The sequence below is a fragment of the Symphalangus syndactylus genome, chromosome 5, assembly GCF_028878055.3.
Source record: "Symphalangus syndactylus isolate Jambi chromosome 5, NHGRI_mSymSyn1-v2.1_pri, whole genome shotgun sequence".
Lineage (NCBI taxonomy): Eukaryota > Metazoa > Chordata > Mammalia > Primates > Hylobatidae > Symphalangus > Symphalangus syndactylus.
The window spans coordinates 50,749,934-50,777,814 of record NC_072427.2 but is presented as its reverse complement, the minus strand read 5'-3'; the positions used below and the strand labels follow the sequence as shown (position 1 = coordinate 50,777,814).

At 57.7% G+C, this 27,881-nt stretch overlaps 1 protein-coding gene, 1 long non-coding RNA gene and 16 other non-coding genes across 23 annotated transcripts; all 18 read right to left on the bottom strand.

Moving 5' to 3' along the window:
• Positions 1–900: 900 nt before the first annotated feature.
• On the bottom strand, positions 901–22,854 carry LOC129482510 (uncharacterized). 6 transcript variants are annotated; one of them, XM_063640228.1, is made up of 16 exons: positions 22,836–22,854; positions 19,230–19,270; positions 17,788–17,908; positions 17,375–17,419; positions 16,261–16,392; positions 13,970–14,014; positions 12,135–12,179; positions 8,381–8,425; positions 6,905–7,036; positions 6,478–6,522; positions 5,036–5,167; positions 4,609–4,653; positions 3,430–3,474; positions 3,190–3,323; positions 2,761–2,804; positions 912–948 (listed from the first exon to the last, which is right to left on the bottom strand). In XM_063640228.1, the coding sequence occupies exons 3-14, from the start codon at positions 17,906–17,908 to the stop codon at positions 3,235–3,237; spliced, it is 921 nt and encodes a 306-aa protein (XP_063496298.1). In that variant the 5' UTR covers positions 19,230–19,270; positions 22,836–22,854; the 3' UTR covers positions 912–948; positions 2,761–2,804; positions 3,190–3,234. The 6 variants fall into 6 exon arrangements, with proteins under 6 accessions (XP_063496303.1, XP_063496298.1, XP_063496299.1 ...); XM_063640229.1 differs by lacking the exon at positions 3,430–3,474; XM_063640232.1 differs by lacking the exons at positions 912–948; positions 2,761–2,804; positions 3,430–3,474 and adding exons at positions 3,750–3,934; positions 4,341–4,477 and having other exon boundaries at positions 3,266–3,323.
• LOC129483698 (small nucleolar RNA SNORD115) lies at positions 1,199–1,280 on the bottom strand. The gene has a single exon (XR_008658202.2). It is a non-coding gene; the product is annotated as a small nucleolar RNA SNORD115 (small nucleolar RNA).
• Positions 3,052–3,133, bottom strand: LOC129483665 (small nucleolar RNA SNORD115). The gene has a single exon (XR_008658171.2). It is a non-coding gene; the product is annotated as a small nucleolar RNA SNORD115 (small nucleolar RNA).
• LOC129483709 (small nucleolar RNA SNORD115) lies at positions 4,898–4,979 on the bottom strand. The gene has a single exon (XR_008658211.1). It is a non-coding gene; the product is annotated as a small nucleolar RNA SNORD115 (small nucleolar RNA).
• Positions 6,768–6,849, bottom strand: LOC129483679 (small nucleolar RNA SNORD115). Its single transcript, XR_008658184.2, has one exon. It is a non-coding gene; the product is annotated as a small nucleolar RNA SNORD115 (small nucleolar RNA).
• LOC129483690 (small nucleolar RNA SNORD115) lies at positions 8,673–8,754 on the bottom strand. Its single transcript, XR_008658196.1, has one exon. It is a non-coding gene; the product is annotated as a small nucleolar RNA SNORD115 (small nucleolar RNA).
• On the bottom strand, positions 10,519–10,600 carry LOC129483720 (small nucleolar RNA SNORD115). The gene has a single exon (XR_008658221.1). It is a non-coding gene; the product is annotated as a small nucleolar RNA SNORD115 (small nucleolar RNA).
• Positions 12,416–12,497, bottom strand: LOC129483664 (small nucleolar RNA SNORD115). Its single transcript, XR_008658170.1, has one exon. It is a non-coding gene; the product is annotated as a small nucleolar RNA SNORD115 (small nucleolar RNA).
• Positions 14,261–14,342, bottom strand: LOC129483683 (small nucleolar RNA SNORD115). The gene has a single exon (XR_008658188.1). It is a non-coding gene; the product is annotated as a small nucleolar RNA SNORD115 (small nucleolar RNA).
• Positions 16,123–16,204, bottom strand: LOC129483668 (small nucleolar RNA SNORD115). Its single transcript, XR_008658174.2, has one exon. It is a non-coding gene; the product is annotated as a small nucleolar RNA SNORD115 (small nucleolar RNA).
• LOC129483681 (small nucleolar RNA SNORD115) lies at positions 17,650–17,731 on the bottom strand. Its single transcript, XR_008658186.1, has one exon. It is a non-coding gene; the product is annotated as a small nucleolar RNA SNORD115 (small nucleolar RNA).
• LOC129483694 (small nucleolar RNA SNORD115) lies at positions 19,516–19,597 on the bottom strand. Its single transcript, XR_008658199.1, has one exon. It is a non-coding gene; the product is annotated as a small nucleolar RNA SNORD115 (small nucleolar RNA).
• Positions 21,231–21,312, bottom strand: LOC129483702 (small nucleolar RNA SNORD115). Its single transcript, XR_008658206.2, has one exon. It is a non-coding gene; the product is annotated as a small nucleolar RNA SNORD115 (small nucleolar RNA).
• Positions 22,855–23,122: 268 nt separating the features above from the next.
• LOC129483688 (small nucleolar RNA SNORD115) lies at positions 23,123–23,204 on the bottom strand. Its single transcript, XR_008658194.2, has one exon. It is a non-coding gene; the product is annotated as a small nucleolar RNA SNORD115 (small nucleolar RNA).
• Positions 23,205–23,357: 153 nt separating this feature from the next.
• Positions 23,358–24,311, bottom strand: LOC129482514 (uncharacterized). The gene is made up of 3 exons (XR_008657745.2): positions 24,206–24,311; positions 23,779–23,822; positions 23,358–23,392 (listed from the first exon to the last, which is right to left on the bottom strand). It is a non-coding gene; the product is annotated as an uncharacterized lncRNA (long non-coding RNA).
• On the bottom strand, positions 24,069–24,150 carry LOC129483675 (small nucleolar RNA SNORD115). Its single transcript, XR_008658180.1, has one exon. It is a non-coding gene; the product is annotated as a small nucleolar RNA SNORD115 (small nucleolar RNA).
• Positions 24,312–24,969: 658 nt separating the features above from the next.
• Positions 24,970–25,051, bottom strand: LOC129483717 (small nucleolar RNA SNORD115). The gene has a single exon (XR_008658219.2). It is a non-coding gene; the product is annotated as a small nucleolar RNA SNORD115 (small nucleolar RNA).
• A 1,799-nt stretch (positions 25,052–26,850) lies between these two features.
• On the bottom strand, positions 26,851–26,932 carry LOC129483706 (small nucleolar RNA SNORD115). The gene has a single exon (XR_008658210.2). It is a non-coding gene; the product is annotated as a small nucleolar RNA SNORD115 (small nucleolar RNA).
• Positions 26,933–27,881: the final 949 nt, after the last annotated feature.

The following is a 27,881-nucleotide window of genomic DNA, read 5'->3' as shown; positions in this document are numbered from 1 at the left end:
GGGCAAGATGCCTGGGCTGCACTCTACTGCAGGCCCCGAGAGCACCTCCACTGCCTGGGCCAGCTCCCCCAAACAACTCCAGGGCCACACCAGGACCATGGGGCATGGGCCAGGGCAACCAACCTGCTCCTGGCCAACCAAGGGGCCTTGGCCAATCAGGAACCACATGGTGTCCTCTCCTTTTCTTGGGCTCAAGACCCCACCACCCTGGAGGTGACCCCATGGCTCAGAAGCAGCCTGGGTGGCAAATTTCCAGGACAGGTCCCTGAACAGCAGGCCTTCCCACCATAGAAGGCTACCCTTTCCACCACTGCACCTCAAGGAAGGGATGACACCAGTGGGACACAAGCTGCCCCCTTGGCCCAAGGAAGGGCCGGCCTGCAGCACCACCAGGCACCAGCCAGAGTTCAGCTTTGACTCAACCTCACTGAAACAGCACCCCACCCCCAACAGGCTCAAGGAGGCACCATTAAGATGGCCCATTACTCAACAGAGTTTTCCCATTCAGGGCCATGGATGGGGGGCATTTCTTGAATCTCTGCTGCCTGACTGTGTGGGCCCAATCACCCACCACTCTTCAGGGAGGGAGAACACCAGTGTGACCCCCAGGGAGCCCCAGAGCTTCTGTGTCCCCCATCATGTGGCCTGGGCAGTCCTCAAGGCCTGACGAGCCCACCAAATTTCAGCTGGGAGCTGCTTTATGTTGGACTGAAGGAATCCTTTCCTGCCTGGACCACCATTACCTTTGCAGGGCTTCAGGAAATGCGTGCTCCTAGGGTCAGATTCCCAAGGAAGTGAACCTACTGGAGAAATGTTCCCTCCTCGGTGGCACCCTGAGAAAACACCCTAAATGGCCCCACGCTGCCTCATTCATGGCCCATGACCCCCACAGGATACACTCACCTACGTCGCGTAAGGCCATGGGCCCCACCTGGGCAGAAGAGCTCACTGAAAGACACAGGGGAGAAAGTGGGCTCAGGAAGGAGCCGCCAACATGCCCCATCCCCAGGCAGAAGAGCCTGGACACCAAGCCCACACAGGGAGCCTGGGCTGCCTCACAGAGGGGCACAGAGACAGGGCTAGGACCCCTGAGATGCCCTTCGGGGCCTCAAGTTCTTCAGTACAAAATACAGTGGCTAGTGGCCCTGCTGGGGATCTTGGCATCCCAGCGCCCTCTTCCAAAATTCTCACCTAGCCTGGACCTCAGTGTAATCCTATTGAGCATGATTTTTAAGTCATCACCTTTCTTCAGGACAATATAAGGTTCTCATCAGCGACCCTACCCAGGGGACCAACCACCCTGTGCATGCATCCATTCGGACACAGATGTGTTCACCACAGCTCAGTGCAGGAGACCAGGGAGCCAGGAAGGGCCTGAGCTTCAGTGCATCAGGGGCTGGGCAACAGGCTGATGGCCACTGGCCCAGGAACAGGCCCAACACAAGTCATCCTCCTGTCTCACTATCTGGGGGAGAGGTGGAGAACATGTGTCCAAAATAACCTCCATGTGGGGAAGGAGGTGGGCGTGCCAGCTCATTTTTGCTCATCCTCCATAGACACATTGTGATGAGATCCATTTGAAATACTGACTTGTCACTGACACAGGGCACCATTGGCCCTGCCTGCCACTGAACCCTGGAAGGACAGGGCAGGTAGGTCACTGGGCTCTGGCTAAATGCCCAGGCCGTGCCATACTGCAGGCTTTGAGAGCACCTCCACTGCCCAAGAGGGCTCCGCTGCATGACCCCAGGGCCGCCCTGGGACAGCTGGGCATGGGCCAGGGCCACCAGCCAGGTCATGGCCAACCAAGAAGGCTGGCCAAGATTCCATGCGCCACTGCAGACCTGGCAGTCGCATAGCCTACCCCTGGGCATGGGGTATGCACTGGAAATCACAGCCTAAGCCACATGCTTTCTTTGGTGGGTCACCATCCATAGTCTGCATATCTCCCCCACACAGAGCTAGCCACACTTGAACAATCAGGAGACACATGGTGCCCTCTCCATTGCTTGGGCCCAAAACTCCACCATCCTGGAGATGACACAATGGATTCCAAGCAGCCTGAGAAACAAAATCCCAGGACAGGTCCCTCGACAGCAGGCCTTCCCTTCTCAGGAGGCCACCCTTCATGACACTCAATCTCAGAGATAGGGTGATCCCCAGCGGGATGCGGGCTGCCCCTTGGCCCAAAGCCCACAAGTCCTAGGGCTGACCTGCAACACAACCAGGTATGGGACAGAGCTCTGCCTTGACCCAACCCCAGGAAAACAATGCCATCTCCCACCAGGCTCCAGGAGACCCATTGGGATGGCCCATTGCTCAACAGGGATGGTCCCATTCCAGGCCATGGGTGGGGCACGGTCCTTGTATCTCCAAGACTCAACCATAAGGGTCCATTCACACACCACACTCCGGGGACTGAGAGCTCCCATGTGACCCCCGTGGCACCCAAAGCCCCTCTGGACCCCCTCGTATTCAGGCAGTCCTCAAGGACTGACCTGAGCACCGAGTGTCAGCTAGGAGCTGCCTTGCCTGGGGCTGATGGAACCCTTTCCTGCCTGGACCACCGTCACCCCTGCAGGGCTTCAGGTATCCTCCTTGGGTCTAATTCCCAAAAAAGCCACCCTCCTGGAGAACCCATCTCTCCTAGGTGGGAATTGAGGCCGGCTGCCTGAGAAAACCCTTGTGGCCCAAAGGCTGAACCTCAGTGACCCCACATGGCCTGGCTGATGGCCCATGACCCCAGCAGGATGCACTCACCTATGCCAGTCAATGCCAGGGGTCCTCCTGGGAGGAAAAGCTCACTGAAAGACACAAGGGAGGAATGGGGGCTCAGGAAGGAGCCACCAATGTTCCCTGGCCACAGGGAACTGGAGCACCAACACCAAGCCCTCAGAGGTAGCCTGGGCTACCTCAAGGAAGAGCACAGAGACAGGGTTGGGCCTCCTTCCAGATGCCCTTCAGGGCCTCCAAGTCTCCAACCCAAAATACAGTGTCCCCGTTGGAGATCTCGGGATCCCAGTGTCTTCTTCCAACATTCTCACCTAGGTTGGGCCTCAGCGTAATCCTATTGAGCATGATTTTTAAGTCATCACCTCTCTTCAGGACAATATAAGGTTCTCATCATTGACCAAACCAAGGGCAAGCCCCTCCCCATGCATGCATCCAGCGGAACATGGATGTGCTCACCACAGCTCAGTGCAGGAGACCAGGGTGCCAGGGAGGGTCTGAGCTTCAGCGCACCGGGGGATGATCACCAGGCTGATGGACACTGGCCTGGGGCCTGTGGGGGCCCAACACAAGTCTTCCTCCAGGCTCAGCATCTAGGGTGACAGGAGAAGGACATGTGTCCAACCAGGGCCTCACGTATCAGCGTGGGGAAGGTGGATAGGGGATACCCATGTGATGGGATCCATGCAAAACACTGACCCAACACGGACACAGAGCACCATTGGCCCTCCCAGCCACCAAACCCTGGAAAGACAGGGCAAGCAGGTTACTGGGCTCAGGCAAGACGCCTGGGCCGTGCCCTACTGCAGGCTCCAAGAGCATCTCCACTGCTCAAGCCAGCTCCCCGGAACAACTCCAGGGCTGCACTGGGACCATGGGGACGGGTCAGGGCAACCAACCTGCTCATGGCCAACCAGTGAGTCTGGCCCTGACACCAGGAGCCAATGCAGACCTGGCAGTCACAGAGCCTGCCCTGGGCGTGGTGGGTGCCCACCCTGGTGCCCTCTCCAAGCACATACCAGAAATCAAAGCCTGGGGGCCTCCAGAGCCATGTGCTTTCTCTGGTGGGTCCTCATCTTGCCCTACACCTCCCACACACAGAGCCAGGCCACACTTGGTCAATCGGAAACCACATGGTGTCCTCTCCTTTCCTTGGGATCAAGACCCTGCCACCCTGGAGGTGATTCCGTGGCTCAGAAGCAGCCTGTGTGGCAAATTCCCAGAACAGGTCCCTCGATAGCAGGACTTCCCACCTCAGGAGAACACCCTTTTGGCCACTGAATCTCAAGGAAGGGGTGACCCCAGCGGGACATGAGGTAGCCCCTTGTCCCAAAGACCACAACCCCAGGGCTGCCTGCAGCACCACCTGGCACCAGCCAGAGGTCAGCCTTGATTCAACAGCACTGAAAGAGCGCCTCCCCCTACCAGGCTCAAGGAGGTACCACTAAGATGGCCCATTACTCAACAGGGTCGGTCCCATTCAGGCCCATGGATGGGGCACAGTCCTGAATCTCTGGGGCCTGTCTGCGTGGGCCCAATCACCCACCACTGTCCAGAGAGGGAGAACTCTAGCATGACCCCCAGGCTGCCCCAGAGCCCCTGTTGCCCACCTCATGTGACCTGGACAGTCCTCGAGGCCTGACCAGCCTATCGAGTTTCAGCTGGGAGCTGCTCTATGTTGGGCTGAAGGAACCCTTTCCTGCCTGGACCACCATCACCTCTGCAGGGCTTCAGGAAATGCGTGCTCCTAGGGTCAGATTCCCAAGGAAGTGAACCTACTGGAGAAATGTTCCCTCCTCGGTGGCACCCTGAGAAAACACTCTAAATGCCCCCACGCTGCCTCATTCATGGCCCATGACCCCCACAGGATACACTCACCTACGTCACGTAAGGCCATGGGCCCCACCTGGGCAGAAGAGCTCACTGAAAGACACAGGGGAGAAAGTGGGCTCAGGAAGGAGCCACCAACATGCCCCACCTCCAGGGAAGGAGAGATCAGACACCAAGCCCACACAGGGAGCCTGGGCTGCCTTACAGAGGGGCACAGAGACAGGGTGGGACCCCCTGAGAGACCCTTCAGGGCCTCCAGTTCTCCAGCCCAAAATATAGTGGCCCTGCCAGGGATCTCAGGATCCCAGCATCCTCTTCCGAAGTTCTCACCTAGGCTGGGCCTCAGCATAATCCTATTGAGCATGATTTTTAAGTCATCACCTTTCTTCAGGACAATATAAGGTTCTCATCATCACCCCAATCCAGGGGACCAATCACCTCGTGCATGCATCCAGCGGGACCTGGATGTGCTCACCATAGCTCAGTGCAGGAGACCAGGGTGCGAGGAAGGGCCTCAGCTTCAACACATCAGGGGCTGGGCACCAGGCTGGTGGCCACTGGCCCAGGAACAGCAGGCCCAATGCAAGGCTTCCTCCAGTCTCACTATCTGGGATAGAGGTGGAGGACATGTGTCCAAAATGACCTCCATGTAGGGAAGGAAGTAGCGGGTGCCAGTTCCTGCTTGCTCGTCCTCCATGGACACATGTGATGAGATCCATGTGAAATACTGACTTGTTACCGACATGGGGCACCTTTGTCCCTCCCTGCCACCCAACCCTGGAAGGACAGGGCAGGTAGGTCACTGGGTTCGGGCCAAATGCCCAGCCTGCACCATATTGCAGGCCCTGAGAGGACCTCCACTGTCCAGGAGGGCTCCCCTGCATGACCCCAAGGCACAGGCCAGGGCCATTAGCCAGGTCATGGCCAGCCAAGAAGGCTGGCCCAGATGCCATGTGCCACTGTAGTCCTGGCAGTCACGTAGTCTGCCCCTGGGTGTGATGGGCTCACATCAAGACGCCCTCTCTAAGCATGCACCGGAAATCACCGCTTGGGGCTGCAGGGCCACGTGCTTTCTCTGGTGGGTCACCAGCTATGCTCTGCACACCTACCATCACAGAGCTAGGCTACCCTTGGCCAACTAAGAGCGACATGGTGCCCTCTCCTTTGCTTGGGCCCAAGACCCTGTCACCCTGGAGGTGATGCCATGGCTCAGAAGAAGCCTAAGCAATAAAATCCTGGGACAGGTCCCTCGACAATGGGCCTTCCCACCTCAGGAGGCCATCCTTCGTGACATTCGACCTCAGAGATAGGGTGACCCCCAGCAGGATGCCGGCTGTCCCTTGGCCCAAATCCTATGAGTCCCAAGGCTGAACTGTAGCATGACCAGGTACCAGAGCTCCACCTTGACCCAACTCCAGGGAAACAACGTCACCCTGCACCAGGCTCCAGGAGACCCAGTGGGATGGCCCATTGCTCAACAGGGATGGTCGCTTTCAGGGCCATGGGTGGGGTGTGATCCTTGAATCTCTGTGACCCAACCCCATTCACATACCACACTCCAGGGACCAAGAGCTCCCCTATTACCCCAGTGGTGCCCCATAGCCCCTCTGGCCTCCTTCATGTGGCCTGGGCAGTTCTGGAGACCTTACTGGAGCACCGAGTCTCAATTGGGCACTGTCCTGCATTGGGCAAAAGGAACACTTTCCTGCTTGGACCACCATCACCCTTGCAGGGCTTCAGGGAAGGCATCCTCCTTGGGTTAGATTCCTAAAAAAAGCCACCCTCCAGGAGAACCCTTCCCTCCCAGGTGGAAATTCAGGTCTGCTCCCTGAGAAAACCCTTGTGGACTGAAGGCTGAACCTTGGGGACCCCACACGGTCTGGCTCATGACAAATGACCCCAGCAGGATCCACTCACCTATGCCAGTCAATGCCAAGGGGCCTTCCTGGGTGGTAGAGCTCACTGAAAGACACAAAGTGAGAATGAGGGCTCAGGAAGGAGCCACCAACATTCCCCACACCAGAGATCCAGAGCACCAACATCAACCCTGCACAGGGAGCCTGGGCTGCCTCACAGAGGAGCGCAGAGACAGGTTGGGCCACCTCCAGATGCCCTTCAGAGCCTCCAGATCTCTAGCCCAAAATGTAGTGGCCTTGTTGAGGACCTCAGGGATCCCATAATCCTCTTCTAAAATTCTCACCTAGGCTGGGCCTCAGCGTAATCCTATTGAGCATGATTTTTAAATCATCACCTCTCTTCAGGACCATATAAGATTCTCATCATTGACCCAACATAGAAAACCCCCTCCCCGCACAAAAATCCAGTGGAACCTGGATGTGCTCACCACAGCTTAGTGCAGGACACTGGGGCGTCAGGAAAGGCTGGAGCTTCAGTACACCAGGGGCTGAGCACCTGGCTGACGGACACTGGCCCAGGAAAAGTGGGCCCAATGGAAGTCTTCCTCCAGTCTCATCATCTGGGGGCACAGGTGGAGGACATGTGACCACCCTCCATGCGGAGAAGGGGGTGGCTGTTGCCAGCTCATGCTTGCTCGTCCTCCATGGTCATGTGTGATGAGATCCATGCAAAATACTGACTCGTCACCAATGTGGGGCACCCTTGGCTCTCCCTGCCACTGAACCCAGGAAGGACAATGCAGGCAGTTCACTGGGCTTGAGCAAAACACCCAGGCTGTGCTGTACTGTAGACCCGAGAGCACATCCACTGCCCAAAATGGCTCCCCTGCATGACCCCAGGGCTACCCTGGGACCACTGGGCACAAGCACAGGCCACCTGCCAGGTCACAGCCAACGAAGGAGGCTGGCCCATATGCCAGGTGCCACTGCAGACCCTGCAGTGGCATAGCCTGCTCCTGGGCATGGTGGGCATGCATATAGGCACCCTCTCCAAGCTTACACCAGAAATTACATCCTGGGACTGCAGGGTCACTTACTTTGTCTAGTGGGTCCCCATCCATACTCCACACACTTCCCAGGCACAGAGCCAGCCACACATGGCCAATCGGGAGCCACATGGTGCCCCCTCCTTGGCTTAGTCCCAAGATCCCACCACCCTGGAGGTGACATCATGGCTCCTAAGCAGCCTGAGGAACAATTCCCAGGCTAGGTGCCTCAACAGTGGGCCTTCCCACCTCAGGAAGCCACCCTTCACGACACTCAACCTCAGAGAAAGGGTGACCCCCAGCGGGATGCGGACTGCCCCTTGGCCCAAAGCCCACGAGTCCCAGGGCTGACCTGCAGCACCACCAGGTACCAGCCAGAGCTCCGCCTTGATCCAACCCCAGGAAAACAACGCCACCCCACACCAGGCTCCAGGAGACCCACTGGAATGGCCCATTGCTCAACAGGGATGGTCGCATTCAGGGCCATGGGTGAGATGCGATCCTTGAATCTCTGCAACCCAACCCCATGGGCCCATTCGTGCACCACACTCTGGGGGTCAAGAGCTCCCCTGTTACCCCCGTGGTTCCCCGTATCCCCTCTGACCTCCTTCATGTGGCCTGGGCAGTCCTAGAGGCCTTATCAGAGCACCAATTCTCAGGGGTCACTGCCCTGCATTGGGCCCCAAGTTGGGCAGAAGGAACCCTTTCCTGCCTGGACCACCATCACACCTGCAGGGCTTCAGGGAAGGCGTCCTCCTTGAGTCTGATTCCCAAAAAAGCTGCCTCCTGGAGAAGCCATCTCTCTCAGGTGGGAATTCAGGTTGGCTACCTGAGAAAACCTTTGTGGCCCAAAGGCTAAACCTCAGCAACCCCACACGGACTACCTAATGGCCCATTATCCCAGTAGGATGCACTCACCTATGTCGGTCAATGCCAGGGGGCCCACCTGGGTGGAAAAGCTCACTGAAAGACACAAAGGGAGAACAGGGGCTCAGGAAAGAGCCATCAACCTGCCCTCTCCCTGGGGAACCAGAGCACCAACACCAAGCTCACACAGGAAGCGTGGGCTGCCTCATGGAGGAGACAGAGACAGGGCTGGACCCCCTTCCAGATGCCCTTCAGGGCCTCCAGGTCTCCAGTCCAAAATACAGTGACCCTGCCTGGGATCTCAGGATCCCATCCATCCTCTTCCAAAATTCTCACCTAGGCTGGGCCTCAGCGTAATCCTATTGAGCATGATTTTTAAGTCATCACCTGTCTTCAGGACAATGTAAGGTTCTCATCACTGACCCAACTCAGGGCAGCACCCTCCCCATGCATGCATCCAGCAGGACCCAGATGGGCTCACCACAACTCAGTGCTGGACACCAGGGTGCCAGGAAGGGTCCGAGCTTCAGTGCAGTGGGAGCTGAGCACCTGGCTGACAGACACTAGCCTGGGGCATGTGGGCCCGACACAAGTCTTCCTCGAGGGTCACCATCTATAGGGACAGGAGGAAGACATGTGTCCAACCAGGGCCTCACATATCAATGCATGGAAGGTGGGTAGGGGATACCCTTGTGACGGGATCCATGCAGAACACTGATCCATTTCGGATGCGGGGCACACTTGGCCCTCCCTGCCACGAAACCCTGGAAAGGCAGGGCAAGTGGGTTACTGGGCTCGGGCAAGAAGCCTGGGCTGCGCCCTACTGCAGGCCTCAAGAGCACCTCCACTGCCTGCACTGTCTCCCCCAAACAACCCCAGGGCCGCACCAGGACCACAGGGCACAGGCCAGGGCAACCAACCTGCTCATGGCCAACCAAGGAGAGTGGTCTTCATGCCAGGAGCCACTCCAGACCTGGTAGTTACAGAGCCTGCCCCTGGGCATGGAAGGGCTGCCCTGGTGCCCACTGCAAGCACACACCAGAAATCAAAGCCTGGGGGCCTCCAGGGCCACATGCTTTCTCTGATGGGTCCCCATCCATGCCCTGCACACCTCCCACACACAAAGCCGGGCCACACTCCTAGTCGGAAACCATATGGTGTCCCCTCTCCTTGGGCTCAAGATCCTGCCACCCTGGAGGTGACTCCATGGCTCAGAAGCAGCCTAGGTGGCAAATTCCCAGGACAAGTCCCTTGACAGCAGGTCTTCCACCTCAGGAGAACACCCTTCCCGCCACTGAATCTCAAGGAAGGGGTGACCCCAGCGGGATATGAGCTGCCCCCTTGGCCCAAAGCCCATGTGGGCACCACCGGGCACCAGCCAGAGTTCAGCCTTGACCGAACTGCAATGAAACAATGCCACCCCCTACCAGGCTCAAGGAGGCGCCATTAAAATGGCCCATTGCTCAACAGGGTCGGTCCCATTCAGGGCCATGGGTGGGTAGCATTCCTTGAATCACTGCAGCCTGACCGCATGGGCCCTATCACCCACCCCTCTTGGGGCAAGAACTCCAGCATGACCCGCAGGGCACCCCGAAGCCCCTGTGGCCCCCATCATGTGGCCTGAGCAGTCCTTGAGCCTGACCTGCCACTGAGTTTCAGCTGGGAACTGCATTAGGTTGGGCTGAAGGAACCCTTTCCTGCCTGGACTACCATCACCCTGCAGAGCTTCAGGAAATGCATGCTCGCAGGGTCAGATTCCAAAGGAAGCGACCTTCCTGGAGGAACCATCCCTCCCGAGGGGTAACCTGTTGGCTCCCTGAGAAAACCCTAGTGGCCCAAAGGCTGACTCTCGATGACTCGACGCTGCCTCACTCATGGCCCATGACCCCAACAGGATGCACTGACCTATGCCGCTCAAATCCAGGGGCCCCATCTGGGCAGAAGAACTTACTGAAAGACACAGGGAAGAAGGGGGGCTCAGGAAGAGGCCGCCAAATTGCCCCACCCCTGGGGAAGCAGAGCACAGACACCAAGCCCGCAAGGGGAGCCTGGGCTGCCTCACGGAGGAGCACAGAGACAGGATCGGCACCCCCAAGATGCCCTTCAGGTCTTGAAGTTCTCCAGCTGAAAATAAGTGTGGCCCTGCTGGGGATCTTGGGATCCCAGCCTCATCTTCCAAAATTCTCACCTAGCTTGGGCATAATACTATTGAGCATGATTTTTAAGTCATCACCTTTCTTCAGGACAATATAAGGTTCTCATCATCAGCCCAACCCAGGGCACACCCCTCCCTTCGCATGCAAACAGCGGAACCCAGATGTGCTCACCCCAGCTCAGTGCAGGAGACAAGGGTGCCAGGAAGGCCCTGAGCTTCAGCACACTTGGAGCTGGGAACCTGGCTGACTGACACTGGCCCAGGAACAGTGGGCCCAAAGCAAGTCTTCCTCTAGTCTCACCATCTAGGGGGACAAGAGGAGGATATGTGTCCAAAATGACCTCCATGTGGGGAAAGCAGTGGGGGGTGGGGGCTCACATTTGCTTGCCCTCCAAGGACAAACATGATGTGATCCATGTGAATTACTGAGTCGTCACGGACGTGGGGCACCTTTGGCCCTCCCTGCCACCAAATCCTGGAAGAACAGGGCAGGCAGGTGACTGGGCTCAGGCAAAATGCCCAGGCTCCGCTGTACTGCAGGCTCCGACAGCACCTCCACTGCCCAAGATGGCTCCCCGACATGACCCCAGGGCTGCCCTGGCACCACTGGCCACAGGCCAAGGCCACCAGCCAGCTCACGGCCAACCAAGGTGGCTGGCCCAGATGCCACACGTGGCTCAGGCTGCAGACCTGGCTATGGCATAGTCCGCCCTGGGCATGGTGAGCACAAATCAAGACACCCTTTCCAAGTGTGCACCGGAAATCACAGCCTGGGATGCAGGGCCACGTGCTTTCTCTGGTGGGTCACTGTCCATGCTCTGCACACCTCCTGCACACAGAGCTAGGCCATACTTGGCCAGTCCAGAATGACATGGTGCCCTCTGCTATGCTCAGGCCCAAGACCCTGCCACTGTGGATGTGACGCCATGGCTCAGAAGCAGCCTGAGCAACAAAATCCTGGGACAGATCCCTTGACAGTAGGCCTTCTCACCTCAGGGGGCCACCCTTCATGACAGTTGACCTTGGAGATAGGGTGACCCCCAGCAGGATGTGGGCTGTCCCTTGGCCCAAAGCCAACAAGTCCCAGGGCTGATCTGCAGCACCACCAGGTACCAGCCACAGCTCCACCTAGACCTAACCCCAGGGAAACAACACCACCCCCCCACCAGGCTCCAGGAGACCCACTGAGATGGCCCATTGCTCAATGGGAAGAGTCACATTCAGGGCCATGGGTGGGGTGCAATCCTTGAATCTACACAACCCAATCCCATGGGCCCATTCAGGCACCACAGTCCAAGGACCAAGAGCTCCCCTGTTACCCCTGTGGCACCCCGTAGCCCCTCTGGCCCCCCTCATATGGCCTGGGCAGTTCTGGAGGCCTTACCGGATCACCACATCTCAGCTGGGTGTTGCCCTGCATTGGGCAGAAGGAACCCTTTCCTGCCTGGACCACCACCACCCCTGCAGGGCTTCAGGGAAAGGGTCCTCCTTGGGTTAGATTCCCAAAAAAGCCACCCTCCAGGAGAACCCTTCCCTCCCAGGTGAAATTCAGGTCTGCTCCCTGAGAAAACCCTTGTGGCCCAAAGGCTGAACCTCGGGGACACCACATGGTCTGGCTCATGACCAATGACCCCAGCAGGATCCACTCACCTATGCCAGTCAATGCCAGGGGGATGTCCTGGGTGGCAGAACTCACTGAAAGACACAAGGCAAGAACAGGAGCTCAGGAAGGAGCCACCAACTTTCCCCACACCAGGGAACTGGAGCACCAACACCAATCCCACACAGGGAGCATGGGCTGCATCACGAAGGAGCACAGAGACACACCTCCAGATGCCCTTAAGAGCCTCCAGGTCTCTAGCCCAAAATACAGTGGCCTTGTTGGGGACCTCGGGATCCCATAATCCTCTTCCAAAATTCTCCCCTAGGTTGGGCCTCAGCGTAATCCTATTGAGCATGATTTTTAAGTCATCACCTCTCTTCAGGACAATATAAGGTTCTCATCATTGACCCAACCCAGGGAACCCCCTCCTCACAAAAAAACTTCCAGTGGAACCCAGATGTGCTCAGCACAGGTCAGTGCAGGAGACTAGGGTGCCAGGATGGGCTGGATCTTCAATGCACTGGGGGCTGATCACCTGGCTGATGGACACTGGCCCATGAAAAGTGGGCCCAATGGAAGTCTTCCTCCATTCTCACCATCTAGAGGCACAGGTGGAGTACATGTGACCACCCTCCATGGGGAGAATGGGGTGTGTGCCAGCTCACACTTGCCCCCACCTCCATGGATACATGTGATGGGATCCACGCAAAATGCTGACTTGTCACCGACGTAGGGCACCCTTGGCCCTCCCTGCCACCGAACCCAGGAAGGACAAGGCAGGCAGGTCACTGGGCTCAGGCAAAATGCCCAGGTTGTGCCACACTGCAGGCCCCAAGAGCACATCCACTGCCCAAAACAGCTCCCCTGCATGACCCCAGGGCAGCCCTGGGAACACTGGGCACAGGCACGGGCTACCAGCCAGGTCACGGCCAACCAAGGTGGCTGGCCCAGATGCCACGTGGCACTGCAGACCTGCAGTGGCAAAGCCTGCCCCTGGGCGTGGTGGGGGTGGGGTACAGGCACCCTCTCCAAGCCTGCACCAGAAATCACATCCTGGGGCTGCAGGGCTACTTGCTTTCTCTGGTGGGTCCCCATCCATACTCCACACACCTCTCAGACACAGAGCCAGCCACACATAGCCATTGGCAGCCACATGGTGCCCTCTCCTTTGCTTGGTTCCAAGATCCCACCACCCTGGAGGTGACAACATGGATCCTAAGCAGCCTAAGCAACAAATTCTCAGTAGAGGTCCTTCGACAGTGAGCTTTCCCACCTCAGGAGGCCACCCTTCACGACACTCGACCTCAGAGAAAGGGTGACCCCCAGCGGGATGTGGGCTGTCCCTTGGCCCAAAGCCCATGAGTCCCAGGGCTGACCTACATTACCACCAGGTACCGACCAGAGTTCCACCTTGACCGAACCCCAGGGAAACCACACCACCCCCCACCAGGCTCCAGGAGGAGGGTCGCATTCAGGGCCATGGGTGGTGCGGCATCCTTGAATCTCTGTGACCCAACCCCATGGGCCCATTCATGTACCACACTCTGGGGACCAAGAGCTCCCCTGCCACTCCTGTGGCAACCCATAGCCCCACTGGGCCCCTTCATGTGGTGGGGAGGTCCTTGAGGCCTTACCGGAGCACTGAGTCTCAGCTAGGTGAAGGAACCCTTTCCTACTTGGACCACCATCCTCCCAGTAGGGCTTCAGGGAAGGCGTCCTCCTTGGTCCGATTCCCAAAAAAGCCACCCTCCTAGAGAAGCCATCTCTCCCAGGTGGCAAATCAGGTTGGCTGCCTGAGACAACCCTCGTGATCCAAAGGCTGAAACTTGGGGACCCCACATGGCCTGTCTCATGGCCCATAATCCCAGAAGGATCCACTCACCTATGTCGGTCAATGCCAGGGAGCCTGCCTGCTTGGAAGAGCTCACTGAAAGATACAAGGGGAGAACAGGGGCTCAGGGAGTAGATATCCATGTGTCCTGCCCCCAGGGAAGTGGAGCACCAATACCAATCCTGAATAGGGAGCATGGGCTGCCTCAGTGAGGAGTGCAGAGACAGAGTTGGGCCCCCTCCAGATGCCCTTCAAGACCTCCAGGTCTTCAACCCAAAATACAGTGGCCCTGTTGGGGATCTCAGGATCCCAGCGTCCTCTTCCAAAATTCTCACCTAGGCTGGGCCTCAGCGTAATCCTATTGAGCATGATTTTTAAGTCATCACCTCTTTTCAAGACAATACAAGGTTCTCATCATTGACCCAACCCAGGGCACCCTGCCTCCCCGCACATGCATCTAGCAGGACCTGGATATGGTCACCACAGTTCAGTGCAGGAGACCAGGGCATCAGGAAGGGTCAGAGCTTCAGCACACCATGGGCTGAGCACCTGGCTGATGTACACTGTCCTGGGTCCTGTGGGCCCAACACAAGTCTTCCTCCAGGCTCACCATCTGGAGGGACAGGAGGACATGTGTCCAACCAGGGCTTCACATATCAATGCTGGGAAGGAGCTAAGTGATACTCATGCAGTGGGATCCATGGTGAACACTGACCCAACATGGACACGGGGCACCTTTGGCCCTCCCTGCCACCAAATCCTGGAAAGACAGGGCAAGTGGGTCACCTGGCTCAGGCAAGATACCTGGGATGCACCCTACTGCATGCTGCAAGAGCACCTCCATGCCAGGGCCGGTTCCCCCGCATGACCCCATGGCCATACCAGGGACATGGGGCATGGGACAGGGCCACCAACCAGCTCCTGGCCAACCAAGGAGGGTGGCCCAGATGCCAAGAGCTGCTGCAACCTGGCAGTCCCAGAGCCTGTACCTGGGCATGGTGGGTGCCAGACCTGGTGCCCTCTCCAAGCCTAGGGAGCTCCAGGGCTACGTGCTTTCACTGGTGGGTCCCAATCCATACCCTGCACAACTCCGAAACACAGAGCTGGGCCACACTCAGCCAATCAGGAACCACATGGTGTCCTCTCCTTTCCGTGGGCTCAACACCCTGCCACCCTAGAGGTGACCCCATGGCTCAGAAGCAGCCTGGACAGCAAATCCCCAGGACAGGTCCCTCAACAGTAGGCCTTTCCACCTCAGGAAGCCCCCCTTCCTGCCACTGGACCTCAAGGAAGGGTTGTCCCCAGCAGGATGGAAGCTTCTCCCTTGGCCCAAAGCCCACAAGTCCCAGGGCCAGCCTGCAGCACCACTGGGTGCCAGCCAGAGCTCAGCCTTGACCCAACCTCATTGAAAGAGTGCCATCCCCCACCAGGTTCAAGGAGGTTACACTAAGATGGCCCATTGCTCAACAGGGTTTGTCCCATTCAATGCCATGGGTGTGGAGCATTCCTTGAATCTCTGCAGCCTGACCGTGTGGGCCCAGTCACTCACCCCTCTCCAGGAAGGGAGAACTCCAGTGTGACCTCCAGGGTGTGCAACATTCCCTGTGCCCCTCCTCCCCATATGCCCTGGGCAGTATTCCAGGCCTGACCTGTCCACTGAGTTTCAGCTGGGAGCTGCCCTACATTGGGGCTGAAGGAACCCCTTCCTGCCTGGACCACTGTCATCTCTGCAGGGCTTCAGGAAAGGTGTGCTCCATGGGTCAGATTCCAAAGGAAGTGGCCCTCCTGAGAAACCATCACTCCCTGGTGGAGAGTAGGTTTGCAGCCTGAGAAAACCCTAGTGGCCCAAAGGCTGAATGTCGGGGACAGCATGCTGCAACACTCATGGCCCATGACTAAAACAGGATGCACTCACCTATGCTGCTTAAGGCCGGGGGGCACCACTTGGGCAGAAGAGCTCACTGAAAGATACAGGAGAGAATGGGGGCTCAGGAAGGAGCCTCCAATGTGCCCCGTCCCCAGAGACCTGGAGCCCAGATACCAAGCCAGTACAGGGAGGCTGGGCTGCCTCATGGAGGAGCGCAGAGATAGAGTTGGGTCCACCAGAATCCCTTCAGGGCCTCAAGGTCTCCAGCCCAAAACACAGGGGCCCTGCAGGGGACTTTGGGATCCCAGAGTCCTCTTCCAAAATTCTCACCTAGGCTGGGCCTCAGCGTAATCCTATTGAGCATGATTTTTAAGTCATCACCTCTCTTCAGAACATTATAAGGTTCTCATCATTGACCCAACCCAAGGCACCCACCTCCCTGCACATGCATCCAGCAGGACCAGGATATGCTCACCACAGCTCAGTGCAGGAGACCAGGGTGCCAGGAAAGGCCTGAGCTTCAGCACATCGGGGGCTGGGAACCTGGCTGACAGACACTGGCCCAGGGCCATTGGGCCCAATGCAAGTCTTCCTCCAGGCTCACCATCTGGGGGTACAGGAGGACATGTGTCCAAATAGGGCCTCACATCTCCATATGAAGAAGGCATAAGAGATACCCACATAAGGGGTTCCATGTGGAACACTGACCCATCATGGATGCAGGGCACCCATGGCCCTCCCTGTCACCATACCCTGAAAAAACAGGGCAGTCTGCCTGCCCTGTGACCACTGGGCATGGGCCACAGCCACCAACCCACTCCCAGCCAAACAAGGAGGGTAGCCGGAAGCTACACACCATTGCAAACCTGGCAGTCACATAGCCTGCCCCTGGACGTGGTGGGCACCCACCAAGGTGACCTCTCCAAGTGTGCACTGAAAATCACAGCCTGGGGACCCAGGCCACATGCTTTCACTGGTGGGACCCCATCCACATCCCACACACCTCCCAAACACAGAGATGGGCTACACTCGGCCAATCAAGGGCCACATAGTATCTTCTCTTTTCCTTGATCCCAAGACCCCATGACCCTGGAGGTGACCCTATGGCTCAGAAGAAGCCTGGGTGGCAAATTCCCAGTACAGGACCTCAGACAGCGGGCCTTCCCACCTCAGAATACCACTGTTACCATCACTCAAATTTGGAGAACAGGTTACCCCCAATAGGATGCAGCCTTCTCCCTCAGCCCAAAGCCCACGGATCCCAGGCACCAGCCATATCTCAGCCTTGACCCAGCCCCATTGAAACTGCACCACCCCCCACCAGGCTCAATACGTGCCACTGGGATGGCCAGTTGCTCATCAGGGTCGGCCCCATTCAGGGTCACAGGTGGGATGAGATCTTTGAACCTGTGCGACTCAAGCCTGTCAAGTCACAGATTCCCAAGGAAGCTGCCCTCCTGGAGAAACCATGCCTCCTTCACGGGAATTAGGGTCAGCTCCCTGAGGAAACCTTCATGGCCCAAAGTCTGACCCTCGGCAACCCCAAGCAGCCTGGCTCATGGACCATGACAGCAGCAGGATCCACTCACCTATGTTGGTCAATGCCAGGAGGACCCCCTTGGCAGAAGAGCTCACTGAAAGACACAAGGGGAGAACCGGGGCTCAGGAAGGAGCCACCCACATGTCCCGCCCCCAAGGAACAGAAGCAACAACACCAAGCCCGCACAGGGAACCTGGGTTGCTACATGGAGGAGCACAGAGAAAGAGTTGAGCCACCTCCAGATGCCCTTCAGGGCCTCCAGGCCTCCAACTTAAAATACAGTGGCCCTGCCAGAAGTCTCTTTCCAAATTTGTCACTTAGGGTGGGCCTCAGTGTAATCCTATTGAGCATGATTTTTAAGTCATCACCTCTCTTCAGGACAATATACGGTTCTCATCATTGACCCAACCCAGGACACCCCTCTTCCCACATATGCATCCAGTGGAACCCGGATGTGCTCACCACAGCTCAGTGCAGGAGACCAGGGCACCACGAAGGGCTGGAGCTTCAGCACACCAAGGGCTGAACACCTGGCTGATGGACACTGGCCCAGGAAAAGCGAGCCCAACAGTAGTCTCACCATCTGGGGAAACAGGTGGAGGACATGCGACCACCCTTCATGTGGAGAAGGGGATGGTGGGTGCCAGCTCATGTTTGCTCCCCCTCCGTGGACATATGTGATGATATCCACGTGAAATACTGACTCATCACCTACGCCGGGCACCCCTGGTCCTCCCTACCACCGAACCCGGGAATGGCAAGGCAGGCAGGTCACTGGGCTCAGGCAAAATGCCCAGGCTGTGCTGTACTGCAGGACCCAAGAGCACCTCCACTAGCAAAAACAGCTCCCCTGCAGCACCCTAGAGCTGCCCTGGGAACACTGGGCACAGGCCCAGGCCACCAGCCAGGTCACGGCCAACCAAGGAGGCTGGCCCAGATGCCACATGCCACTGCAGACCTGACAGTGGCATAGCCTACCTCTGAGCCTGGTACTTGGGCGTAAAGGCACCCTCTCCAAGTGTGCACCAGAAATCACAGCCTTGGGCTGCAGGGCCACTTGCTTTCTCTGGTGGGTCCCCATTCATACTCTACATACCTCCCAGACACAGAGCCAGTCACACTTGGCCTATCTGCAGTGACATGGTGCCCTCTCCTTTGCTTGGTCCCAAGACCCTGCCACCATGGAGGTGACACCAAGCAGCCTGAGCAACAAATTCTCAGTACAAGTGCCTCAATAGTGGGCCTTCCCAACTCAGGAGGCCACCCTTCACCACACTCGACCATGGAGAAAGGGTGGTCCCCAGCGGGATGTGGGCTGCCCCTTGGCCCAAAGCCCACGAGTCCCAGGGCTGACCTGCAGCACCACCAGGTACCAGCCAGAGCTCCGCCTTGACCCAACCCCAGGAAAACAACGCTGCCTCCCACCAGGCTCCAGGAGACCCACCGGGATGGCCCATTGATCAACAGGGATGGTTGCATTCAGGACCATGGTGTGGTGCAATCCTTAAATCTCTGAGACCCAACTGAATAGGCCCATTCATGCACCACATTCTGAGGACCAAGAGCTCCCCTGTTACCCCCGTGGCACCTCATAGCCCCTCTGGCCCCCCTCATGTGGCCTGGGCAGTTCTGGAGGCCTTACTGGAGCACTTAGTCTCAGCTGGGTGCTGCCCTGCATTGAGCAGAATGAACTTTCCTGCCTGGACCACCATCACCCTTGCAGGGCTTCAGGGAAGGCATCCTCCTTGGGTCCGATTCCCAAAAAAGTCGCCCTCCAGGAGAACCTTTCCCTCCCAGGTGGAAATTCAGGTCTGCTCCCTGAGAAAACTGTTGCCCAAAGGCTGAATCTCTGGGACCCCCCATGGTCTGGTTCATGACCCATGACCCCAGCAGAATCCACTCACCTATGTCAGTCAATGCCAGGGGGACCTCCTGGGTGGAAGATCTGAAAGGCACAAGGTGAGAACAGAGGCTCAGGAGGAAGCCACCCATGTTCCCAGCCCCCAGGGAACCATAGCACCAACACAAATCCCACAAAGGGAGACTGGGCTGCCTCACAGAGGAGTGCAGAGACAGGTTCGGCCACCTCCAGATGCCCTTCAGAGCCTCCAGGTCTCCAGTTCAACATACAATGGCCCTGCAAAGAACCTTGGGATCCTAGCATCCACTTCCAAAATTCTCCCCTAGGCTAGGCCTCAGCGTAATCCTATTGAGCATGATTTTTAAGTCATCATCTCTCTTCAGGGCAATATCAGGTTCTCATCATTGACCCAATCCAGGGAACCCCCTCCCCGCACAAACATCCAGTGCAACCCAGACGTGATCACCACAGCTCAGTGCAGGAGACCAGGGTGCCAGGAAGGGTCAGAGTTTCAGTGCACCAGGGGCTGAGCACCTGGCTGACAGACATTGGCCTGGGGCCTGTGGGCCCAACACAAGTCTTCCTCCAGGCTTACCATCTGGAGGGCCAGGAGGAGGAAAGGTGTCTAACCAGGGCCTCACACATCAATGTAGAGAAGTGGCTAAGGGATACTCATGTGATGGGATCCATGCTGAACACAGATCCCTCACAGACACTGAGAACCCTTGGCCCTCCCTGCCACCAAACCCTGGAAAGACAGGGCAAGCGTGTCACCTGGCTCAGGCAAGATGCCTGGGCAGCACCCTACTGCAGGCCCCAAGAGCACCTCCACTGCACGGGCCTGCTCCCACGCACAACCCCAGGGCCATACCGGGGACACAGGGCACAGGACAGGGCCACCAACCAGCTCCTGGCCAACCAAGTATGGTGGCCCAGACGCCAAGAGCCGCTGCAGACTTGGATGTCCAAGAGATTGCACCTAGGCATGGTGGGTGCTGGCCCTGGTGCCCTCTCCAACCCTAGGGGCTTCCAGGATCACATGCTTTCTATGGTGGGTCTCAATCCATGCCCTGCCCAACTCTGACACACAGAGCCAGGTCACACTCAGCCAATCAGGAACAACACAGTGTCTTTTCCTTTCTTGGGCTCAAGACCCTGCCACCCTGAGGTGACCCCAAGGCTCAGAAGCAGCCTGGGCAGCAAATTCCTAGAACAGTCCCTCGACAGCTGGCCTTGCCATCTCAGAAGGACACCCTTTTCACCACTGGACCTCAAGGAAGGCTTGTCCCCAGCAGGATCAGAGCTGCTCCCTTGGCCCAAAGTCCACAAGTCCCAGGGCCTGCAGCACCACCAGGTGCCAGCCAGAGCTCAGCCTTGACCCAACCTCATTGAAACAGTACCATCCCCCACCAGGCTCAAGGAGGTACCACTAAGATGGCCCATTGCTCAACAGGGTTGATCCCATTCAAGGCCATGGGTGTGGAGCATTCCTTGAATCTCCACAGCCTGACCGTGTGAATCCAGTCACTCATCCCTCTCCAGGGAGGGAGAACTCCAGTGTGACCTCCAGGGCACACTGCATCCCCTGTGCCCCACTCCATGTGCCCTGGGCAATACTCGAGGCCTGACCTGCCCACTGGGTTTCAGCTGGGAGCTGCCCTACATTGGGCTGAAGGAATCCCTTCCTGCCTGGACCACTGTCGGGGACCCCACACTACATCACTCATGGCCCATGACCAAAACAGGATGCACTCACCTATGCCGCTCAAGGCTAGGGGGGTCACTTGGGCAGAAGAGCTCACTGGAAGACACAGGGGAGAACAGGGTCTCAGGAAGGAGCCTCCAACATACCCCATCACCAGGGACCAAGAGCCCGGATACCAAGCCAGCACAGGGAGCCTGGGCTGCCTCACAGAGGAGCCCAGAGACAGGATTGGGCCCACAAGATGCCCTTCAGGGCCTCAAGGTCTCCAGCCCAAAATACAGCTGCTCTGTCAGGGACCTCAGAATCACAGCATTCTCTTCCAAAATTATCACCTAGGCTGGGCCTCAGCGTAATCCTATTGAGCATGATTTTTAAGTCATCACCTTTCTGCAGGACAATATAAGGTTCTCATCACTGACCCAAACCAAGGCACCCTCCTGCCCCCCGTGCATGCATCCAGTAGGACCCAGATGCTCAGTGCAGGAGCCGAGGGCACCACGAAGGTCCTGAGCTTCAGCGCACTGGGGGCTGGGTGCCTAGCTGACTGACATTGGCCCAGGGATAGTGGGCCCAACACAAATTTTCCTCCGGGGTCACCATCTGGGGAGACAGGAGGAAGACATGTGTCCAAACTGACCTCCATGTGGGGAAGGGGGTCGGGGGTGCCAGCTCACCTTTGCTCACCCTCCATGGACACATGTGATGAGTTCAATGTGAAATACTGACTTGTTAAGTACGCGGTACACTGTTGGCTCTCCCTACCACAGAACCCAGAAAGGAAAGGGCAGGTGGGTCACTGGGCTTGAGCAAAACGCCCAGGCTGCATCGTATTGCAGGCCCCGAGAGCACCTCCACTATCCAAAATGGCTCCCCTGCATGACCCCGGTGCTGCACTGGGACTGTTGGGCACAGACCTGGGCCACCAGCCAGGTCACGGCCAACCAAGGAGGCTAGCCCAGATGTCACACCCTGCTGCAGACCTGATAGTTGTATAGCCTGTCACTGGGCATGAAGGGCACGCATCCAGGCAACCTCTCCAAGTGTGCAACAGAAATCACAGCCTGGTGCTGCAGGGCCACGTGCTTCCTCTGGTGGGTCCCCATCCATGCTCTGTAAACCTCCCACACACAGAGACAGCCACATGGCCAATCAGGAGACACTTGGTGACCTCTGCTTTGCTTGGGCCCAAGACCCTGCCACCCTGGATGTGACCCCAAAGCTCAGAAGAAGCTTGAAAGACAAATTCCTGGGACACGTCCCTTGACAGCAGGCCTTTCCACATCAGGAGGCCACCCTTCCAGACACTTGATGTCGGAAAAAGGGTGACCCCCAGTGGGATGAGGGCTCCCCCTTGGCCCAATGCCCATGAGTCCCAAGGCTGACCTGCAGAAGCCACCAGGTGCTGGCCAGAGCTCTGCCTTGACCCAACCCCAGGGAAACAATGCCACCCCCTCCCCTCCACCAGGCTCCAGGAGACTCACTGGGATGGCCCATTGCTCAACAAGGACGGCCCTATTCAGGGCCATGGTGGTGCGTGATCCTTTGATCTCCACAATCCAACCCAAGAGGCCCATTTGTGCATGACACACCGAATACTGAGACCTCCTATGTGACCCCCATGGCACCCAGAGTTCCTCTGTCCCCCTCATGTGGCCTGGGAAATCCTCGAGGCCTGACCTGAGCATCGACTCTCAGCTATGAGCTGCCCTGCGTGGGGTGGAAGGGACCCTTTCCTGCCTGGACAACCATCATGCCCACAGGGCTTCAGGGAAGGCATTCCCCTTGGATCCAATTCCCAAAATAGCCACCCTCCTGGAGAACCTACGCCTCCTCAGCGGTAATTCAGGTCGGTTCCCTGAGAAAACCCTCGTGACCAGAAGGGGGACCCCTGGTGACCCCACGTGGCCTGGCTCATGGCCCATGACCCCAGCAGGATCCACTCACCCATGCCCGTCAATTCCAGGGGGCCCGCCTGGGCAGAAGAGCTCACTGAAAGACACAAAGGGAAACAGGGGCTCAGTAAAGAGCTACCAATATTCCCTGGCCTGGGGAACTGGAGCCCCAACACCAAGCCCACAAAAGGAGTCTGGGCTGCCTCACAGAGGAGTACAGAGACAGGTTGGGCCACCTCCAATGACCTTCAGGGCTTCAAGGTCTCCAGATCAAAATACAGGGTCCCTGCAGGGGACTTCGGGATCCCAGTGTCCTCTTCCAAAATTCTCACCTAGGCTGGGCCTCAGCGTTATCCTATTGAGCATGATTTTTAAGTCATCACCTCTCTTCAGAACAATATAAGGTTCTCATCATTGACCCAAACCAAGGCACCCACCTCCCTACACATGCATCCAGCAGGACCAGGATATGCTCACCACAGCTCAGTGCAGGAGACCAGGGTGCCAGGAAAGGCCTGAGCTTCAGCACATCGGGGGCTGGGAACCTGGCTGACAGACACTGGCCCAGGGCCATTGGGCCCAATGCAAGTCTTCCTCCAGGCTCACCATCTGGGGGTACAGGAGGAGGACATGTGTCCAAACAGGGCCTCACATCTCCATATGAGGAAGGGATAAGAGATACTCATGTAATGGGTTCCATGTGGAACACTGACCCATCACAGATGCAGGGCACCCTTGGCCGTCCCCGTCACCATACCCGGAAAAAACAGGGCAGTCTGCCTGCCCTGTGACCACTAGGCATGGGCCACGGCCTCCAACCAGCTCCCGGCCAACCAAGGAGGGTAGCTCGGAAGCTACGCACTGTTGCAAACCTGGCAGCCACATGGTGGGAATTCAGGTCGGTTCCCTGAGGAACCCTCAGGGCCTGAAGTCTGACCCTCAGCAAACCCATGCGGCCTGGCTCATGGCCCATGATGCCAGCAGGATCCACTCACCTATGTTGGTCAATGCCAGGGGAACCCCTTGGCAGAAGAGCTCACTGAAAGACACAAGGGGAGAACCAGGGCTCAGGGAGGAGCCATCAACGTGCCCCGTCACTGGGGAAGAGGAGCGCAAACACCAAGCCCACAAAGGGAGCCTGGGTTGCCTCACAGAGGAGCGCAGAGAAAGCATTGGGCAACCTCCAGATGCCCTTCAGGGCCTCCAGGTCTTCAACCCAAAATAGAGCGGCCCTGCCGGAAATCTTGGGATCCCGGCATCCTCTGCCAAAATTCTCACCTAGGTTGGGCCTCAGCGTAATCCTATTGAGCATGATTTTTAAGTCATCACCTCTCTTCAGGTCAATATAAGGTTCTCATCATTGACCCAACCCAGAGAACCCCCTCCCCACACAAACATCCAGTGAAACCCAGATGTGCTCACCACAGCTCAGTGCAGGAGACCAGGGTGCCAGGAAGGGCTGGAGCTTCAGTGCACCACGGACTGAGCACCTGGGTGATGGACACTGGCTCAGGAAAAGCAGGCCCAATGGAAGTCTTCCTCAAGTCTCACCATCTGGGGGCACAGGTGGAGGACATGTGACCACCCTCCATGCGGAGAAGGGGGTGTTGGGTGCCAGCTCATTCTTGCTTTCCCTCCATGGACACATGTAATGAGATCCATGCAAAATGCTGACTCGTCACTGACGCAGGGCACCCTTGGACCTCCCTGCCACCGAGCCCAGGAAGGACAAGGCAGGCAGGTCACTGGTCTCAGGTAAAAGGCCCAGGCTGTGCCATACTTCAGGCCTGGAGAGCACCTCCACTGCCCAAAACAGCTGCCCTGTTTGACGCCAGGGCTGCCCTGGGACCACTGGGCACAGGCTCGGGCCACCAGCCAGGTCATGAACAACCAAGGAGGCTAATCAATGCCATGGTGCCCACCTGGGCAGAAAAGCTCACTGAAAGACACAAAGGGATAACAGGGGCTCAGGAAAGAGCCACCAACTTGTTCCATCCCCAGGGTACCAGAGCACCAACACCAAGGCCAGACAGGGAGCCTGGGGACCCTCATGCAGGAGCACAGAGACAGGGTTGGGCCCACTCCAGATGCCCTTTCAGGGCCTCCAGGTCTCCAGCCCAAAACACAGTGGCTCTGCCAGGGATCACAGGATCCCAACGTCCTCTTCCAACATTCTCACTTAGGCTGGGCCTAAGTGTAATCCTACTGAGCATGATTTTTAAGTCATCACCTCTCTTCAGAAGAATATAAGGTTCTCATTACCAGTCCAACCCAGGGCACCGCCCTCCCCATGCATGCATCCAGCAAGACCCGGTTGTGCTCACCAAAGCTCAGTGCGATAGACCAGGGAACCAGGAAGGGTCCGAGCTTCAGTGCACTGGGAGCTGAGCACCTGGATGATGAACACTGGCCCGGGGACTTCAGGCCCAACTCAAGTCTTTCTTCAGGGTCACCATCTGTAGGGACAGGAGGAAGACACGTGTCCAACCAGGGCCTCATGTATCAATGTACGGAAGGTGGGTAGGGGATACCCTGGTAATGGGATCCTTACAGAACACTGACCCAACATGGACGCAAGGCAGCCTTGGCCCTCCCTGCCACCAAACCCCGGAAAGACAGGGCAAGTGGGTTACTGGGCTGGGGCAAGACGCCTGGGCTGTGCCCTACTGCAGGCCCCAAGAACACCTCCACTGCCCGGGCCAGATCCCCTGAACAACCCCAGGGTCACACCGGGACCATGGGGCACGGGCCAAGGCAGCCAACCTGCTCAAGGTTGGTTGAACCAAGGAGGGTGGTCCTGATGCCAGGAGCCACTCCAGACCTGGCAGTCACAGAGCCTGCCCCTGGGCATGGTAGGGCCACCCTGGTGCCCACTCCAAGTACGCATCAGAAATCAAAGCCCGGGGGCCTCCATGGCTAGACTGTTTCTCTGATGAGTCCCCATCCATGCCCTGCACACCTCCCCCACACAGAGCCGGACCACACTCAGCCAATCGGAAACCACATGGTGTCCTCTCCTTCCCTTGGGCTGAAAACTCCGCCATCCTGGAGGCGACCCCATAGCTCAGAAGCAGCCTAGGTGGCAAATTCCCAGGACAGGTCCCTTGACAGCAGGTCTGCCCACCTCAGGAGGCCACCCTTTCTGCCACTGGACTTCAAGGAAGGGATTACCCCAGTGGGATGGGAGTTATCCTCTTGGCCTAAAGCCCATGAGCCCCAGGGCCGGCCTGCAGCACCACCAGGCACCAGCCAGCGCTCAGCCTTGACCCAATCACATTGAAACAGCACCGCCCCCTACCAGGCTCAAGGAAGCACCACCAAAATGGCCCATTGCTCAACAGGGTTGGTCCCATTCAGGGCCATGGGTGGGTAGCATTCCTTGAGTCTCCGCAGCCTGATGGCGTGGACCCTATCACCCACCCCTCTTGGGGAAAGAACTCCAGCACGACTCCCAGGGCACCCCAAAGCCCCTGTGGCCCCCATCATGTGGCCTGGGCAGTCCTCAAGCCTGATCTGCCCACCTGGTTTCAGCTGGGAACTGCCCTACATTAGGCTGAAGGAATCCTTTCCTGCCTAGACCACCAACACCCTGCAGAGCTTCAGGAAATGCGTGCTCCTAGGGTCAGATGCCCAAGGAAGTGACCTTCCTGGAGGAACCATCCCTCCCGGTGAGTAATCGGTTGGTTCCCTGAGAAAACTCTAGTGGCCTGAAGGCTGACTCTCAACAACCCCATGCTGCCTCACTCACGGCCCATGACCCCAACAGGATGCACTGACCTATGCCACTCAAAGACAGGGGCCCCACCTGGGTAGAAGAGCTCACTGAAGGACACAGGGAAGAAGGAGCGCTCAGGATGGGGTGCCAAATTGCCCTGTCCCTGGAGAAGCGGAGCACAGACACCAGGCCCACAAGGGGAGCCTGGGCTGTCTCATGAAGGAGCACAGAGAAACGATTGGGCCCCCCCAAGATGCCCTTCAAGTTCTCAAGTTCTCCAGTGCAAAATAAGTGTGGCCTTGCTGGAGATCTTGGGATCCCTGCATCATCTTCCCTAATTCTTACCTATCCTGGGCTTCAGTGTAATCCTATTTAGCATGATTTTTAAGTCATCACCTCTTTTCAGGACAATATAAGGTTCTCATCATCAGCCCATCCCAGGGCGCACCCCCGCCCCATGCATGCATCCAGCAGGACCCGGATGGGCTCACCCTGTCTTAGTGCAGGAGCCGAGCATTCCAGGAAAGGCCCAAGCTTCAGTGCACTGAGAGCTGGACAGCTGACTGACTCACACTGGCCCAAGAACAGAGGGCCCAAGGCAAGTCTTCCTTCGGTCTCACCATCTGGGGGACAGCAGGAAGATATGTGTCCAAACTGACCTCCATGTGGGGAAGGCAGTAGTGGGTGGGGGCTTACATTTGCTTGCCCTCCACGGACACATGTTATGAGATCCATGTGAAGTACTGACTCATCACCAACGCAGGGTACCCTTGGCCCTCCCTGCCATCAAGCCCTGGAGGAACAGGGCAGGTAGGTCACTGGGCTCAGGCAAAATGCATGGGTTGCGCCATACTGCAGGCCCTGAGTCTACCTCCACTGCCACAGATGGATCCCCACATGACCCCAGGGCCCCCTGACACCAATGGGCATGGGCCAGGGCCATGAGCCAGATCATGGCCAACAAAGGTGGCTGGCCCAGATGCCACACACCACTGCAGATCTGGCTATCGCATAGTCTGCCCCTGGGCATGTTGGGCACACATCAAGATGCCATCTCCAAGTGTGCATGGAAATCACAACCTAGAGCTACAGGGCCATGTGCTTTCTCTGGTGGGTCACCATCCATGCTCTGCACACCTCACACACACAGAGCTGGGCCTGACTTGCCCAATCTGGAGGAACATGGTGCCCTCCCCTTTGCTTGTTCCCAAGACCCCATCACCCTGGAGGTGACACCATGGCTCAGAAGCAGCCTGAGCAATCAAATCCTAGGACAGGTCCCTCGACAGTGAGCCTTCCCACTTCAGGAGGCCACCTTTCACAACACTTGACCTCGGAGATAGAATGACCCCCAGCGGGATGCAGGCTGCCCCTTGGTCAAAA

Excerpts from the sequence above, each read along its gene's own strand:
- LOC129482510 (XM_063640228.1), bottom strand. The coding sequence starts at position 17,908 with ATGGTGAGACTACTGTTGGGCTCGCTTTTCCTGGGCCAGTGTCCATCA. Across the intron at positions 16,393-17,374 it reads CCTGGCATTGACCAACATAG|ATGGTGAGCCTGGAGGAAGA; the intron begins GTGAGTGGATCC and ends CTGTACCCCCAG. Across the intron at positions 8,426-12,134 it reads CCTGGCATTGACTGGCATAG|TGAGCTTTTCCACCCAGGTG; the intron begins GTGAGTGGATCC and ends TGTGTCTTTCAG.